Raw genomic sequence first — 18335 nt, 5'->3', positions numbered from 1 at the left:
CCCCCAGGCCTGAGGTTCCCAACCCCTGCCTCCACAACAAGCGCATTGGGCAATGAGGAAAACACTTGAAACAACAGAGCTCTGTGTCCCAATGCTTCCATTCCTTCGCTCACTGAGTTGCATTTCTGGGAAACTCGTCAAAGGTGGCAACTGGTCAGTTATTATACGTTTGTGTGCTTGTGTGTGCAATGTGCAGCTCATTGGGATTTTCCGCCTCAGGTGCCAAAATCAATGCTCCGGCCTTGTCCTTTGCTACCGCACATTCCAGAGCTTGTTAAATTATTCGAGCTCGTTTGACCGCTGCTGTTTCGGCTGCTTCCCTAGACAAATAATTATCTAGCTGACCATCCTCCAGCTCTTTCGAGTGCCCCATTCATTTTGTTTGAAGACTGCCAAGGGGCGAAAGAATAAACCCAGCCAGGGAGAGAAATCACCATAGATCAGGCATTACTAAGAAGCATTTTTAATGTACCCTCCCAGCCCCAAGAAAAATGCAAGATTAAAAAAGAACAAATAATGGGGGGGAAAATCCCACCATTACAAGCTACATAGAGTCAGATTTGTCTCTCTTGACCTGTACACAGACATGAATATGTACAAAAACTATATTTAAAATATTACAGATCTTCTCAGCATTTTGTTTTGCTTTTGGTCTAAAAATTACTACAGACGGCCCAAATGCATCTGGCAGTGTTTCTCTGACTGTGGTGATTCACATTATATTAACATTATACTTTTTAAAAGAAAAGAAAATGAAAGAAACCACACATACACATAAACATTACAATAGAATTTAGATTTAAAAAAAAACAAAATCACAAATTTGGTATCGTTATAACTTTAGTGCACATGATACTCCTTCAATCCTCACTTGTAATAATAATAATAATAATTACTGGACTGAAAACTAGTTTTAAGGGTTTACCTAAACTGAGATTTTCAGAGGTTTAATTTAAACTGGATTAATAAAACTGATTTAAGGTGGTTTGTAGACAGGCTAATTTCTCAAGCTTAAATTGTTTTGCTTGCTTGCTTGTTTTGCATTTTCTGAACCTGTATTTTTAAATTTGTTTTTATTAGGTTTTCAAATATGTAAGAACAAACAAGCAAAAAAAAATGACACATACAAAAAACCCACACCTCAACAAGGTGGGGGGGGGGGTCCAACAATATCTGGAGAGAGGCAGGGGAATTACATTTTGCCAGAAAAAGCTGCACCACCACCTGGGATTGGGTCCTTAACACCTGAGCTCATCACTGAAGCTGGGTTAGAAATCCATATTCGATGGACTAGACCAGGCATCCCCAAACTTCGGCCCTCCAGATGTTTTGGACTACAATTCCCATCTTCCCCGACCACTGGTCCTGTTAGCTAGGGATCATGGGAGTTGTAGGCCAAAACATCTGGAGGGCCGCAGTTTGGGGATGCCTGGACTAGATTATCTAGATTTGGAATTCATAGGGGCAGAGAAACATGAAAGGTTGATAGGGTTGGGGAACCTGTAGCCCTGCAGGATTTTGGTGTACCTACAACTTCATCGTCCCTCAACACTGGCCATGCTGGCTGCAAATGATGGGCGAAGCAGGGCCCACAGGTTGCCCACCTTTGAGCTATGGCCATATCTATGGCATCTCAAGTGTTGTGCTGGTGCAAGCCTTTAAAAAAAAAAGGTGTGCACTGAGCGAAGCATGCCAGCAGGAATGAACGATCCAGGACCCATGGTTCAATCAGGGAGGAAAATTCCACGATGCGATCCAACGGAGCTCGACCCTCCAGAACCGGTGAAGGAAGAGAGAGGCCAGGCAGACCCGCTATATATCCTGGCCCTGGGCATGGGGCTAAGCGCTGCCATTGGGCGGTTGGTCCTCTGCCCAGGGGCACACCCTCCAAATTCCTGCCACCATTGGCTGACTTGGCAGCAGGAAATGACCCGGCCTGCCATTCACCAGTTCACATGGAGGTCTGAGGCCCGCCTGCAAAACCCAAGAAGGGGCAAACGGACTTCTCACTTCTACTTCTTGCTCACTTTCCCTTCCTACCTGATGTCTTTTGCCACGTTTGATTGAATGAAGGTGTTCCAATGAAAATCAAGACTGTACTTTTTCAAAAGAGAATCACATTCCTGTTATGTTTTTGGTCACTGACTGAGATGTAATCCTGGTGTTTCTCTCGTCAAGGAAGCCGCAGAAGGGGGAGACAGACGAGGTCGCTTTGCAGGCTTCCTTAGCTCATCCAGAAACTGGGAAGGAGGCAGGAGCAGCGAATGAAGTGTCTCCTTGTCTGTGATGCTATTTCCTGTTGGGAGGGATGGTAATGCATATGCAATCCATAGGCACTAGCAACAGGGGTTTTCTTGGGGGGGGGGCACACAGGAAGGGCACCATGCACTTATTTTTAGGTGTGGGTTTGATTTGGCGCTCCAGAAGAAAATAGGATAAAAAGGTCCTGAGCAAGACAACATTCCCCACACTGGGAGATTCTCAATTCCCTTTATGCAATTTGTGGCATGTTCCAACCTAAGCAGAGAGCAGCTCAGTTGCCCTTTTGCTTGGCCTACAATTCCTCCCTTTGCTGGAGAGACCCAATGAGAAAGTTACGGGTAGGGTCATCAGTCTCATACAGGAAAGAAAAGAGCTTGTTCCCTCTGGGTTCAAAAGACAAGTCTCGCCTACCACTGTTAAGCCAGGAAATGCCATTTTCAGCATGGTCATGGTCATGGTGTGGTTTGTTTGTGTGTGTGTGGATCTTGCCCTCTTGACAAAATCTGGGGCAGGACTCCTGCCACCCACTTGCCATCTCAAATCAGTCCAAGGAGACTTCGCAGGGGTTTTCGTGAGCTTGGCGCGCGCCCTCATAGATGTGGCGGAAGTCTTTGTAGCGAGGAGCGCAGCTGAGCCAAGCCTCCCCAAAATGCAGCCACCCAGTGAACAGGAAGCTGCCAGGTCCTGGCTTCACCCCACACCGTAGCAGAGTACGGATGCTGCCCGTGGATTTCCCATATTTGCCAACCGGTTGGAACAAGGCAAACTTCTGGCGGTGGATCCGGGTGGCAGTGACACCGATGATGGATTCTTGCGACTCCATGTCATTGGAGACTGTCCGAATATTGCCACGGATGACTGTGGGGGTGGAAGGAGTGGAGAAAACAGAAACGTTTGTATGTTTGTTTAAACAAATATACTGGCCAACAGCAGTTTTACAAAACACACACACACAGGGAGAACAGCAGATTAAATCCAAATGGACGGCGGCTTAGAGACTAAAAATAGCACAGTCAATGAGATATATCAATTCAATGTCAACAATTACTTACAGAGCAGTGACACACTGATAAAACCCGTGTGTGTGTGTGTGTGTGTGTGTGTGTGTGTGTGTGTGTGAAATCCTACAAACCACGGACTACATGGGCATAGTCAAGGGGGGGCAGGGAGGCAGCTGCCCCCCCAAATCAAGTAAAACAATAGAAATACTTAACTGACTAATCACATCGGTTCTGCCCCCCAAAAGTCATGCCCCCCCCAAATCCTGGCTACGTCCATGTGCACACACCATGCATCTTCTAAAGCACATTTAAAGCATATCCCCCCCCCAAAAAAAATCCTGGGAACTGTAGTTCACCCCTCAACAGTAAGCTTTGGTGGGGGGCATGCCAGTTGTGGGTGGATCCAGAGGCAAAAAGTAGATGGAGCAGGTGATGGGGCTCTTATTTTTGTACAATAGGCTGCACTCCAGCTCTGCAAAAGTCAGAAGTTTTGACACACAACTCTCTCTGTCTTCTACTCAGGAAGCAAGAGGCTTTGCCACAGTTCAAGGACATATTCTGGCTAGGCAAAAGCACCTGAGGAGGTCATGGAGCAGGGCTGGCGATTGTGGCTTGTAGAGATTTCCAAGGACCAGACAGATTTGCCTGGAGGGCCACACTTGGCCCCAGGACCCGATATTGGTTCCCCATCCTTGCTTTAGGCAAACAGCAAAACTTGTTTTGGCATGTGTTTGACCACACACAAATCAGTTATTGCTTGCTTGGCTTTTATGTATTTGTTGGCATTTCTAAATCAATGCTTTACATTATTGCTGTTGGGCTTTGTTTTATTATTTTTATTTTTCTCAGCCACACTGGCAGTCCCTGCACCGAAAGGCAGCATGGAAACACAACTCAACCAAATCCATCAACAGAAGTGGTTCTGTAGCGGCACCCAGCTCTAAGGCTACAGCTGAGTGTAACTGGTCAGATCTAGCCAATTATGGAGAGGAATCCAGCTATTAGCCTGCTTACACACAGGTGCCTTTGGCTTCCTCCAAATCAGCAAGAATTAGCCCCTCCGAGATCATTCTGACAGGCTCGTGATCTGATCCGGCGTGGCAAATCCCCTTGTTCTCCTGTTTGACTTCCTGGTTGCCATGGGAACTTTGGAGTGGGCAGCCAGCAGACCCCCTGACCCCCTTCTCCTATTGTTTAGGGTTGCAAATCTGGAGGTTAGCAGAGCGTGCGGGGCAATAATTGGCAACTGCCCACTGAGCCGGACAGCCTTGAGTGTGCAGGCATTTAAAGGGGAGAATGGAAAGGCCACATCATCCCAGCTGGGGAGCGAGTTGCTCTGTGGGGGCAGCTCTGGCTGCTGGTGCCTCAGCCCGGACTGGCAGGCAGCTCCTGGTTAGCTACTTAAGCAACAGGCAGGGACAGAGGACAGAGTTCCAGAAGGGCAGGCTTTAGCTTTCACAGCTGCACATGCATTATTAAAAGTGATTTCTATGGCATCCCCCCCCCATGTAAAAGCAAAAAGCAAAAGAAAGAGCTGTGCAATTAACAATTCTTAGGCCTGGGTCCCTGGGTAACATTAGGTAAGTAATTCACAATCACAGGGTTGGTTGCAATGATGAATGCAATAAGGATTGCTCTCGCATTGGGCCAGTCCAGAAGTCTGAAATCCTGAGCAGCTGCTACCAGTCAGTGTGGGCAATATTGAGCTAGATGGACCAATGACTCAGTATAAGGCAGCTTCAATTTACGATGCTGAAGAGAGGAGTGGAAAACGTGACGTTGAGGAAGATGTACTCACCAAAATCACTAGTGCAAACGGCCATCAGAATCTCAGTGTTGTTACACGGACGGCAGCTCCCTGCATCTTCCAAAGAGAAAAAGGAAACAGTCACTCAGAGTTCATGCCAGCCTCACTATCCAATAGTAGTTCTTTAGAGAAGGGCAGAAGTAAAGCATAGAAAGGCATCGTGAAAAGTTTGCTTCATCTATGGAGGGGAAGGAGAAATAGCAGTCCAGGGCATGTTTGGGTCAGGTGATTTTCACTTGACAATATGGAAAGTGGCTTGTATACTCTATTCATCTTTGACACTAGAGACTCAGCCTCTGTGGCTAGAAGCATCATTTATCAGCTGTGACTGGTACAACATCAACTGCTCCTGGGCTGGGAAAACTTGGTCACAGCGGTTCATGCACTGGTTACTTCAAGACTGGATTACTGCAACTGAAAAATATTCTTAGGTATACCTTTCCCAAAAAACCTGAGACATTTTTATTAGGACTTATTGGACAAGAGATTGCAAGGGAGGACTATATAATATTTTTGTATGCGACAACCACGGCCAGGACTTTGTTAGCTCAAAAATAGAAAACTCAGGATTTACCGACGATTGAAGAGTGGCAGACAAAAATGATAGACCATGCGGAATTAGCAAGACTGACTAGCAGGATCCGGAACCAGGGTGAAACAAGGTTCCAAAAAGATTGGAGTAAATTCGTGGATTATATGGAAGAGAACTGTAGAAGTTTAAAGACACTTGCAGGATTGAAATAAATCCTACGAATTGACTTTAAATGGATGGAATAAAGGAACTGCGAGATAAGAGGTGAAAAGAAAACCAAATGAGGGGAGGGAGGGAAGTCAAGCTCGGTAGAGCATTGGGAATGAGAGATTTGGGAAGAATTGTTAAAAAGATAATTGTGTGTGTGTTGTATTTGTTTTTGAATGTTTGTTTTGATTATTGTCTTTAATGTGGTTATTTGGAAATTTTAATAAATTGCTTTAAAAAAAAAGACTGGATTACTGCAATGTGGGGCTTCTCTGCTGAGCAGGAAGAGCTGGGAAAGATTCCTGGACCAAATCCCTTGAAAGCCACCGCCACACAATATTTGAGGAGCCAGTAGCCCTTCTGAAGTTGTTGGATTGCAATTCCCATTATTGCTGGCTGTTCACCATTCAGACTGACTCCGATCAAGATCTGGAAGGGCACAGTTTCCTCATCCTTGATCAGGAGGCGGGTCGTGGTTAGAGAGTTGGGCTAAGAGCTGGGAGACAAGGCTTCCGACGTTACTCAGCCATGAAGCTCAATGGGTGACCTTGGGCCAGTCACTGCCTCTCAGCCTAACCTGCCTCACAGGGTTGTTGTGAGTTTTCAAACTCTTCATGTATTAAGGTTTAGGTTTAAGCTTCTCCTTCTGCTCCTAGTGTTTAATGGAAAGAATATGCTTAATAAGAGTTAAGATTTACAGCCAAACAAAATACTGTAGAAATTTTGGCATTTTAAGCACCATGCTCCAACTAACTGGTCTTCTCAGGTTTAAGTACCTGTAGAAGGTTGTTTGAAACTAGTCAGCCTCTTAGTCTAATCTACCTCACAAGATTGTTGCAAGGATAAGGCGGGATTGAAATGTAATAAACAAATAGGCCTGACAAAATGGTCTGACTTGGTAGAAGGCAGCCTCCTATTTTCCTAAGATGCCCTCTGGTCACAATCCCGTTGGCATTAGAGAGCTAAGCTGGTAGGGCTCAAGTGTGCCTAACTCTGTGCTGGGTTGTGCCGTAAGTGCCAACATTTCTCAAGACAAAGCCAAGAAAAAGGTTTTTTTAAAAAAAGCCATTCCCCAGTTGGGGAGAATGCCTAGGGTTGCTATGGTAACCATGTTCAGGCCTTATCTGCGATGCAGCTGAACGTCTTGGCGGGTGACTCCGCTACGCTGCCGCACACTGGACTTTTGTTAGCTCAGAGATGAGACCGATTAGATGTTCCTTCTCCGGCCTTGTGTTTTCGATTGCTGTGCACACTCCGGACGGCTTGGGTTACTTGCCCACCTCCTCCCCTTGCTGTGAGGGAGGCCCACACAGCATTTGGAGTCCTTGAAATGCAACAACAGCAAAAGGAGTTTCCGCTTTCCTAAGCCTGGGAAGCAAATTAAGACCGTTTCCATGTTTGGTTTGCAAATGCTCTAGCATCAGGGTGCCTCAGAGCATGTGCAGAGTTCCTTTACCCCAAGTGGGGAAAGACTTCTTTTTTTTTAAAAAGATATATGAGTCATAGTACTCTGACCATTATAGAAAGCTGTTGCTTTGTGAAAGGAACGCTTTCTTGCCTGCCTGCAGAAAGCCCAGTGTGCTGTTTGAGCCTGGAATTGCTGAACCAACTCTTGGATTGGGCTAAGGCACTCCACAAGGGAATGAGTCACATCCATCGTCTCACAGACTTTTGCCCCTGGCCCTCACCCAGCACTGAAATGTGGCCCCCAGAAAGTTGACCACGAGGGAATGCAGCCCCAGGGTTGAAAAAGCTTCCTCACACTTAGGCTAAAAAGAGCACCATTCTGATCAGGACATAAATATTCTGGTTGTGTGGCAACCTTATTTCCACACCAAAGAAAAAGCAAACAACCCCAGCTACATGCACACTTTCTTTCCAACAGCACTTAGCATAGTCATGTTGCCTCCTTCTTTTATTTGTTTAATTTTACATTTCTAGCCTCCTTTTCCTCCAAGGAGCTCAAGGTGGCGTACATGGCAACCCTGGGTGCTAGGTTAGGCTGAGAGGCAATGATTGGCCCAACAAGCTTCATGGCTGAGTGGGGATTTGAACCCAGGTCTCCCAGGCTCTAGTCCAGCACTCTAATCACTACACCACAGTGGCTCATGATCCTACGCATGTGCCCCTTGTAACACAATAGGCATGCACAGCACTATAGGAATATGATGCAAATATTCATCTGTTCCAGCATTCAGTTCCTAGCAATATCCAGGGAAATGATTCTGGAAAGCTTGGAAACAGAGCTTGAGAGCACTGAGCCTCCCTTGATTTGTTCTTCCCTGAATGGGGATGGGGGATGAATTCAATTCAGATCATGTTTAAAGGTAATGTACATTTCCCAAAACAATATGCAAACTGAAACACATCTATCTTTCAAAACGGGCGCTTCTCCAAATTTTCCCATTCATTTCCCCAGCCAAATAATGTGCGCAAAAATGCACGTACTGGGGGTAAAGCGTGCATAAAATGCATATATTAGTGGAAATAATATAGAGAAATGCATTATATTGGGGAAAATTGGTTCGCAAAGATGTGCATATTAGGGTAGATTGCATAGTAAATGTGTATATTAGGAGAAATTCAAGGATGGGAACTAAAAAAAATCTTGTATAGAAATAATAAAATTGTGGAGTTGGAAGTGACCATGAGCATCATTTAGTCCAAATCCCTGCAAAGCAGGAATCGTTTGCCCAACATGGGGCTTGAACCCATGACCCTGAGATTAAGAGTCACGTGCTCTACCAGCTGAGCTAAAATGGAGGGAATTGTACTTAAGTCTGGAAAAGTGAGAAACTGCCCTACCTCCTAAGTGTCAACTTCAGATTTCAAAGGATCTTGGGCAAAATGTCCTGAGTTGGTTTTGACCTTTATAAAGTCTTATACAGGGGGACCCCTAGGTGAGCCTGCCTGGACCCTGAGATCATCATCCAAAGCCCTTCCCTGCAAGCCAGGCACAGAGTGTGGTGTCAAGAAAAAGAGCGTTCACTGCAGCAAGCCCTTCTGTATGGAATGCTCTCCCTAGGGAGGCCTGCCTGGCCCCAAACTTAGCATCACTGCACCACCAGGCAAATATATATTTCCTTTCCTGGGGATTGTTGGCAGCCCCAATGCTATTACATTTTATTATATTTTTTAAAATATGTTTTTGCATATGTATTACTGTATCTTTCACTTACTTGTATATTGCTTCAGGACCTTTTAGTGAGAAGCAATATACACATTTAATGAACCAAAATGTAAAACCTTGGCCCTCCTTGCCAGTGTCGCCGCCACTGGTGCTATCTTCTCCTGGGCCAAATCTGCATTACTGCAAGGCAGAGGGAAAGACCCAGCTAAGAGGATGCTGGTCCTATTCCATTGCCTTTTCCACTGCTCATCTGGCAGAAGGCAGGTGAACAGCCAGCAACAGAGAGGAATGCTGGTTATGTGGACCCATTTTTCTGTCCCTGGCCCTCTCCCGAATCTTGTATTCTGAGGAATGCCATCTTTCATAGAACTGTAGAGTTGGAAGGGACTACAAGGGTCATCTAGTCCAACCTTCTGCAATGCAGGAACCTTTTGCCCTATCTGGGACTCTCAACCCACAACCCTGAGATTAAGAGTCTCATGCTTTGAATGTGAGGGTTCTACAAGTAAAAGTTAAGGAACTAAACTGAACTGCTTTACTTCAGAGTTGTTTGTCCTTCAACTTATACGAGGCATAGGCAAACTCCGGCCCTCCAGATGTTTGGGACTACAATTCCCATCATCCCTGACCACTGGTCCTGTTAGCTAGGGACGATGGGATTTGTAGTCCCAAACATCTGGAGGACTGGAGTTTGCCTATGCCTGACTTATACAGTGGTACTTCTGTTTTCGAACGTCTCCATTAATGAACTTGAGCGCCGTAAACCCGGAAGTAAATGTTTCAATTTTTGAACACGCCTATGTTTGGAAGCTCAAACCTTGCTTTGGGTTCTAAACCACTCTTCCCCAACCTGGTGCCCCCCCCCCGATTGGGGAAGGCAGTTCTAAACTCTTCGCTTAGCACAAGCCATGATTTGGCATGGCTGAACGTTCTCTTGGTCTGGCACAAGGATCTCTCTATGCTCATGTGTGGAGTAGGTGTCTGTTTCTGGGTTTGATAAGCTAGAACAGGGGTGGCCAGCTCCCAAGCAACTGCGATCTACTTACAGAAACTGGCAGTTCAGGTCAAAGTTGTTGAGCTGCTTTTTTAGGAAGGAGGAAGGCCCATTTTGGGGGGGGGGGTTTCAGGTCAAAGTTGTTGAGTTTTATTCAGGAAGAAGGTAAATTGTTGAGCTTTTTTAAGGGGAGCCACAGTTGTTCAGTTTCTTTGGGGGGAGCCAATGATCTACCAGTGATCTACTGCAGACATCCAGTGATCTACCGGTAGATCATGATCTACCTGTTGGACATGCCTGAGCTAGAAGACAGAAGTTTGAGAAAATACTACCATGGATGCATCACAAATGTTCCCCCCACAAGCCCAGCCATGAAAGCCAAGAGAACTTTACCTTCCATGCTAAGGTTCCTGGACGGCCACGAGAAGCGGGAGTTCCAGTCACCCCGCAGCTCGTAGCGGAAGGCAGCGATCCGGCGGCTGATGTCCTGGTGTAAGGTGGACTGGAGGAACAGAGCTACCTTCTCCTTGGGCAGCCAGCTAAAACAGCGCACCTTGGGCTGCAAGGTAGCGTCGGCTTCCGAGAGGAGGAGCTCCAAGACGCCGTCCCTCTCCAAGTAAATCTGAGCTCCTCGGAAGCTGTTGGAGGACTTAATGCAGGCTGTCACCCGCCTGGGGGTCTCTCTGCTGGTGGTGCCTGTGGGAAGGCGGGGGAAAAGGCTCAGGCGCAAGGCTCCTGCCGGGTACAGCCACTCCAGGGATCCCTCAGCACAGTGCAAGGAGATCTGTTCCACGCTGCCCGATTCCTGCGACAGACCACTGCAAAGAATAGTGGAAAGGAGTTAGTATAACAAGGAAGCCGGGGCAGTTTTGTGGGTTCCCAAGTCAGGACACACATCAGTCAGGAAGAAGGCAACAACTGGTATCATAAGAATATCAGCAAAGAGAGGCAAGTTAGGGCTGGGAAGGTAGGTTTGAAAGGGTGTGAGAGGTGAGACGTTGGAGAACAGAGCTGTGTGTGCTACATAGCACCCTCCCAAGCTAGTCTGCTGCTCCCAGGTGTGAAAAAATGTCTACCCATCACCAATGGCCAATGCAGTGGACCAGGGTCAGCTCACACTGGGGCAGCCTCCAGACAGCTGAGAGGGGTGGTGCCGCTGTGCCCAATGCCCCACGCTCCTCTCCAGCCTCCTTTTACTCCCTGGGCTGCCTCCAGGCAATGGTGCCTCCAGAGAGGAGGAAGAGGCAGGGTGGTGGCTTTTTCAGTTTTTCCTGGAGTGACCAAACATCCTGGGCTGCCCTGCAGTGGTGTATGGCATAGAACGACAGCATCAGCATCTGGTCCATTGCTGTAAGCAGCAAGATTTATTGGGCCACCCCTGACTATTGCTGCTGTTCTCCAGCACCTAACTCAGGCATCCCCAAACTTTGGCCCTCCAGATGTTTTGGACTACAATTCCCATCATCCCCGACCACTGTTCCTGATAGCTAGGGATCATGGGAGTTGTAGGCCAAAACATCTGGAGGGCCGCAGTTTGGGGATGCCTGACCTAACTAAAGTCAGAGCGGGGCCTGGCGGTTGGAGAGCTCTCAGGGAGACACAGTGGCCAATAATTAAGTCCCATGAGTATTTCCCAGCCACATTCTCAGAACTTGCCTCTGCATCATTAACACCTGTTCAGATTGCCCTCCTCTCCCCAGTTAGAGTTGCCCCTTACTCTTTGTCAAAACAGATGAAATGCATCACAAAAAATGACAAAAGACAACAGATTTGTACAAACTCTGAATATGCTAATGCAAGAGCTTTTCTGTGGTTATCTCCACCGGTGATGTCACCTCTCCTTTTTTTGCCATTTTGTGCTGGCACTCACAGCATTTTTATCAAGATATGAGTACTGGCAGTTCGTTTTTCACCGCCACAAAAAATGTATGGTGCTAGCGTATATGTAAAAATGCAAATTTAAACATAATTACTCTACTTTAAATAGAAATACATCTCAGCAGGAGGAGGAAGTTGGTGACCTGCTTGGCGGCTTAGGCGCTAAACATTTGTGGGTAAGTTGAAGGTTGCTGCCACTCTTGCTTCTTATTGTTATAACACAATGAAGTTTAACTCGGAGGAGATTCAGTTACCCTCCTGAGCCTAAGTTAGACCTGTCTGTTAATTTCCATGGGTTTACTGTGAGTAGGACTAGCATTGGCTAGAGCCCATTTTCTGGATTTAGGCCACACGGCCCTTCGAACAGAGGGCTCCATTGAATTCAGCAGGGGCAGGGAACAAATTTCAGTCTCAGGGCTGCATTCACTTCTGGAAAACCTTCCAGGGGCCACATGCCAGTGGTGGGCAGGGCCAGAGACCAAAGTGGGTGGAGCAACATATGTCCACTTCCCCTCTGTGTGATAGGCTACTTTCCACACATGGTGTCACACACTCTTCTCTAACTTGCATCCAGACCAGGCATCCCCAAACTTTGGCCCTCCAGATGTTTTGGACTACAATTCCCATCATCCCTGACCACTGGTCCTGGTAGCTAGGGATCATGGGAGTTGTAGGCCAAAACATCTGGAGGGCTGCAGTTTGGGGATGCCTGATCCAGACAAACCAGAGGCTTTAGCAGAGTACAGGGATGGAGCTCCGCCTGGGAAAAACACTCAGGTTGTAACGCAGGGGCCACTGGGGGTGTAGCTTGTGAGAAAAGGGCATGGCCTGGAGAAAGTTTCGAGGGCCAGAGGCCTGGAGGGCTGCACTTGGCTGCTGGGCCCAAGGTTCCCCACCCTTGGAATAGAGGACTTCCCCCTGTAAAGTAGGACACCTGGACATCCTATTCCCAAGCCATGGACAGAAAAGATGCCTCTTGCAGCACGATGCCGTCCAGATGGTTGAAGACTCTGGAGAGACTTGCCACTTTGCAGCAAAAGTGACTCATCTGCTCTGCAAAGGATCAAGATAACTGAGAAACAGATGCGGCAGCTGTGTCACACACCCGACACGCCCCTCCAAAACCCTGTTACGCTGCCCTCTAGAGGCCCCACAAAAGCAAACACATTATGCTAGAAGACACAGTGGGCCACTTCTTTATGAATGAAGTCTGAGGGTTCGCCTGTTCATGGACTGCAGTACCCAGTTCATTCATATTCATAGACACACACCTGTTCAGAAAACAGAAGGTTGTAGCCAACTAAGTTTTACTGAGGGTAGACCTATTAAGATGAATGTGCATAAATAAGTCATGCCCACCAATTTCTGTGAGTCCTCTCTGAGTAGAACTAACAGGCTGAATTCTCCAAAGCTCTTGCAGTCTGAATTATTCCTGCCCTACAGCTGTGAGTTATTTTCAAAAGGCTGCTTTGGCTGCAGATACCTCCCCCACCTCCCATTTTCATCTTGGACATTCTGCAAAGGACACAGGAGGAAGAACACTTGTCCTACAGGATTAATGAGAGGAACAAGCACCTATATGTGTGTGTGTGTGTGTGTGTGTGTGTGTGTGTGTGTGCATTTTAAGGCTTAAAAGAGAAGTGGTTGGTACATAGTCAAAGACCTCTGGGTCAGATTATACTGGGCAATCTAAATCAATACTGGTCAGTCATCAACCCTGGAAAAATACAAGTTTCTAAGTTCAATTATTTTAATATAAAAAGACCTATTAAACTATGCCTTCAATACGATCGAAAGGGTTCAGTGCAGTTTGCAAATGTAAACATACAAATGTTGCAGAATACACCCGCAAAAAAGCACCAGTCTGGAGGGCCCCTCGCTTGTCCTGACTCCCCTTCCTCTGATGTTTTCCCTATGTTGCATTTTGGATCATAAACCCATCAGGATGGAGACTCGTCTGCTTGCACTCCCTAAAAGGTGTTATGCTCATTGATTGCGTAATAACGCTGAAAATAATAATAATAATAATAATAATAATAATAATAATAAGACACACAACAACTATCGCCAGCTGTCTGTGGTTCAACAGCTGAATTGATTCAGCTGAGCTGCAGCAGCAACCTTTGCTCTATAAGGTAGCAAGGGCCGGGACTGCCCCACCTCCCAGGGGGAACAGCTGCTAAAAGAGGGGAAATTGTAACAGAGCATTTGCTCACCAAACCCAGCATGGCCTGTTTAGTCGACTTTAAAAAACAACAAACCAGCTTTCAAAGCCCCCGCACAACCTAACAATGTTGTCATTCTTTCTTGCATTTCCCACAGGATACAACTACTGAATACTAAATTATGTGGGAAGGAAATAAATTATGGTGAATTTATGATAATTCCAATGCAATCTCAATACGTTCTCTAAGTGCATTTCAAGTGCAAGGTTACCATTGATGCTGCAACGTGCAAAAAAACAAATCTCCAGTATTTCTCAGCTCGGCTACTGCAATGCATGCCACAAGGGGCTGCCATAGAGAGGAGGCTAAACTGGCCAAGCCAGCCATGCTCCAATCTCTGCATTGACTTCTCATTGTCTTTGCTAGATATGATGTCCTGTAAGTGGCCATACACAGGCGCTGCCTCCTTCCCTCCGGTCTACCCCACCATTGCTGCGTCACATTTCAGGATTCTACACAAAGGAAGTACAGTATGACGTGTTCTTTGGTTGCTTTTTGAAATTGGGAGGCGCCGTAGCTCAGTGGTAGAGCCTCTGCTTTGCATGCAGAGGGTCCCAGGGCCAATCCCTGTCTGAAACCCTAGAGAGCTGCTGCCCTTCAGTCTAGAAAACATCGGCCTAGATCAGGGGTGCCCAAACTTTTTTCAAAGAGGCCAGATTTGATGAAGTGAACAAGCGTGAAGGCTGAGCTTGTTGAGCTTTGTTTACAATTTTACCCCGAAGTTTTTGAGCTTTTTAAAGGATTTCACCCCAATAAATAAATCCGGGGCGGGCCAGATTAGGTTCCCAAAATGGACTTTGGGCATGCCTGGCCTAGATGGACTAGTGGTCTGACTCAGTATAAGACAGCAAAAGGTAAGAAGGACCTCGCTGCATCAGACCAATGGCCCGTCTACGGTAGTCCAGCATCCTGTTCTCATGGTGGCCAAACAGATGACTGCAAGCAAGCCCCAAGCCCAAGGGCAGTCCCCTCCTGCAGTTTCCAGCAAGTGGCATTCAGACACGTTACTACCTCCAACTGTGGAGGAATCGCATAGCCATCGTGTTCAGATATCCGAAACATTTTGAGTCCCACAAGCCACAATAGCTCAGAAGCATTCAGCCTAACTCCAATGTTTTCTCCTCTAGCCAGTGGTGCCATTAGGGCAGGACTTTAGGGCAGATGATCCCGTGGTGGAATGGGTCAGGGCGCTTTCCTGTTCATCAAAAGTTTGGTGGTTCAAGCCCCCCACCCGGGGTGTCTGTGGGCAGGATTCCTGCATCACAGGGGGCTCTACATTTCTATGATTCTATGGTGGGGCCCCAACTCAGCAGAATAAGAAACAGGGCCCTGGAATGCAACAGGGCTGGCTCAACACATTTTGATGGAGGCGAAGTAAAACCCATTACTGGGGGTGGGGCAATAGGGATTTAGGCCCATAAATCCCACCATCTAAAATTACCTAGTTGTACTGTTGCCTGCAGCCACACAGCTTGTCAGATTATTATTATTTTTTAAAGCAGAGGCTTCGGTCCAGCGCAGCTGTTCTTATGACCCCCCGCATCTCAATCTAGGCATGCATGCACTGAAGTGTGGCCAGCATTCTGGACATCAGCACAGCAACTAGTGTCACAAACCAGCTTCAATTAGAGAAAGATTGGATATAATATTAAAAACAAACTAAGCCTTTCTGGTGCCAAATCCAAAAAACTTTATGGATTCAGTTTGCTACTGCAGCACACTTTGCAAAAAAAAAAGGGCCGCTCTATTTAATTGGTTGCTCAGAAAATGAAGAAAAACTTGTAGCACACTAAAATCAGATGCCTCTAGCTAATCATACAATTGTAGAGTTGGAAGGAATCATGAAGGCTATCCAGTTCAACCCCCTGTAATGCATGAATCTTTGGCCCAACATTGGGCTCGAACATACGACCCTGAGATTAACAATGTCATGAGCCAATTTAGCAATCAGGCAGAGGTTTTTCTCCTATTTTGCAGTACTTTTAAGATTCAAATGACAAGCACCATCCTAAAAGAGTCTTTATCCCTTTCTCCCTCATACATGAGGGAATGCCTCTTACTTGCTTCTCTCTTTTTAAAAGAATGTGCTTTTCTAAAATGGCAACACATGTGCAAATTCTTTTTTAAAAGTTTCAAAACTATTTTTTCTAATATAAATGTAATCAACTAAACTTTAATTTTTTTAAAGAAAGTAGGAACAGCCCTGTTGAATCAGTCCAATGGTCCAGCATCCTGTTCTCACAGTGGATGTCTGCAGACATGAATGGAGTGGGAGAACCAGCAATACTACCCTGAGCCTTTGAGTAGTTCAGGATAGGGTTGTATCCAAGCTATACTCAGTGCTGACCCATTGAAATTAATGGATGTAAGCTAGTAATGTCCATTATTTCCAGTGGGTCTACTCTGAGCAACCCATAATAGATGAGTAATGAACCCCATGAAAGTACTTTAATCCCAGGGGTCCATTTTTTTCAGCACCCAAGAAAAATGAAGAAATGGCAGCTACCAGGGCAGTTCCCTCTCCACACCATACAATTCTTCTCCCTTTAATAAATTAGGCCACTCATAGGCACAAAGAACCAGTCCACAAAATCACTCAATCAGTTTCAGGCAGTATAAGTTAGGTGTCCCTAGCAGAAGACCAGAATTATGGCCTGTGCACAAGGATGGTTTAGGACAATCAATGTTTACTAAGCCAGGAGGAAAGTTAAACTCTTAAGTAAGTATGACCTCAGTTGTCTTTCTGGTAAACTTGTCAAAGAACAGGAGGAGATTCCAATACTTCTCCCTCTCTTATCCATAAAATATCAGAACAAGATAAGCTGAAAATCTTTTCTGGAAGTAAAGTTCCACTGAACTCAGTAAGTCATATTTTTGAGTATGCACATATAGAATTCCCAATCTCCACTTGCTAGGGGGAAAATAACAATAACCAGCAGCCAAGTCCCATTGTAATTCCATGAAAAACCTAAAATCAATCAGTTAAGGAGGATGCCATACCAGCACCAGGACATGGTTTTGCAACATAAAAGGGCCAGTTAAGGAGACCCATCACCAGCTCACTTTGCAAAACCCTGAAGGGAATCTGACCCTGCTCTTTATAAGAAGCTGTGGGTTGTAGCCACTGTTGGTTCCAACTCAGAGTAGATCCCGTTGAAGTTAATGAGCCTGGCTAACTTAGGCCCATTCATTTCGATGGGTCTACTCTGTGTAAAACTTAAGTTGGCTAGACTCACACCCTGCACCACTTCCGCATCCAAAATCTAATTTCTTTTTCTGCCTGTCTCCTTGAACTGCTATTGCACCACTGACTCCCTTAATGCTTACCAGGACTTATTCTAACTCTAGCTGCTAGCATGGAACACAGCAGGTTTGAGGAACCTACACAACCTAGTATTTCGAAGACAGAGAGAGAATGAAAACCGTTGCAGATGAACGAAGGTCAAACAGCATCACTTTCGACTACACGTTTTGAAGGCAATAAATTTGTCCGTATTAATACCTACCTCCCCCTCCAGCTACACTGATCTTCTGAGTAATTGCAAAGGGCTGTATGCAGAAGAACTAAGCCCAGGAGCCCCAACGCCAAAGACATCTTAGGGTCTCTAACTCCTGGGCAAAGAAGCAGGAGAGGAGAAGAATCAAATGTAGGGGAACGAATCCTTTTGGAGCACCATCCTGGAATGTGCTGGCGGAGTTAGGAACGCCCGAGTCTCCCCACCATCCATCTCCTCCCTCTGCCGGCTTTCTTCTGGCTCCTCGCAAGGAATTCCCCGCTTTTTCTTCCGTCCCCTCTTTTCAGGCTGCGAAACAGCGCGTCCTCGCCCCCGCTCGCTGCGAGAGACGCTGCAATCGGGGACAAGACAGACCTGGAGAGAGATGGGAAGCTCCCGAGATTCTCATGGCGAGTTTGAAACGGACTATATAATACGCCTGCAGAGCGCAAGGCAGTTTCAACCCGGGCGGAGGGAAGAGCCGGGAGTGTATGAGTTTGGAGATGCGGGGCGGGGGGGTGGGGTGGAGATCCTCTGCGGTTTCCCCAATCAAAACCAAGCTGGGAAACTTTCGGCCAATCGGAATGCAGGCAAAGGGGAGGGTGCGATTCTCCGCTAGATTAGCAAATAGTGGTTCTGAGAACAATGTGATTTCAAAAAAAGGGGGCGACGGACGGACGGACTCTGAAAATATTTTTCTCCAGATGTGTGGAAGTCCATTGCAGGCAGAGGCAAGCATGCTTTGCTTTCATAGTTTTGAGTGCATTTAAATTAAGGCATCATTTAAATCCCATAGGATTAGGAG

General features: G+C 46.4%; 1 protein-coding gene across 2 annotated transcripts; it reads right to left on the bottom strand.

The window, feature by feature from the left end:
• Nucleotides 1–447: 447 nt before the first annotated feature.
• On the bottom strand, nt 448–18023 carry METRN (meteorin, glial cell differentiation regulator). Of its 2 annotated transcripts, none has more exons than XM_035131947.3 (4): nt 17543–18023; nt 10327–10751; nt 5062–5127; nt 448–3120 (listed from the first exon to the last, which is right to left on the bottom strand). In XM_035131947.3, exons 1-4 carry the CDS (start codon nt 17629–17631, stop codon nt 2804–2806), a joined length of 897 nt encoding a protein of 298 aa, XP_034987838.1. In that variant the 5' UTR covers nt 17632–18023; the 3' UTR covers nt 448–2803. The 2 variants fall into 2 exon arrangements, with proteins under 2 accessions (XP_034987838.1, XP_034987839.1); XM_035131948.3 differs by having other exon boundaries at nt 5062–5121; nt 17543–17976.
• Nucleotides 18024–18335: the final 312 nt, after the last annotated feature.

This window comes from Zootoca vivipara, chromosome 13 (assembly GCF_965207765.1).
Source record: "Zootoca vivipara chromosome 13, rZooViv2.hap1.1, whole genome shotgun sequence".
NCBI classification, from domain to species: Eukaryota; Metazoa; Chordata; class Lepidosauria; order Squamata; family Lacertidae; genus Zootoca; species Zootoca vivipara.
The sequence above is the reverse complement of the archived record's forward strand: the minus strand, read 5'-3'. Positions and strand labels throughout refer to the sequence as shown.

What these genes read in the sequence shown, in the direction of transcription:
- METRN (XM_035131947.3), bottom strand. Translation starts at nt 17,631, where the DNA reads ATGTCTTTGGCGTTGGGGCTCCTGGGCTTAGTTCTTCTGCATACAGCC. An exon ending in CAGTGTAGCTGGAGGGGGAG is followed by an intron (nt 10,752 to 17,542) that starts GTAGGTATTAAT and finishes TATTCTTTGCAG; the next exon opens with TGGTCTGTCGCAGGAATCGG. An exon ending in CGTTTGCACTAGTGATTTTG is followed by an intron (nt 3,121 to 5,061) that starts GTGAGTACATCT and finishes CCACCCCCACAG; the next exon opens with TCATCCGTGGCAATATTCGG.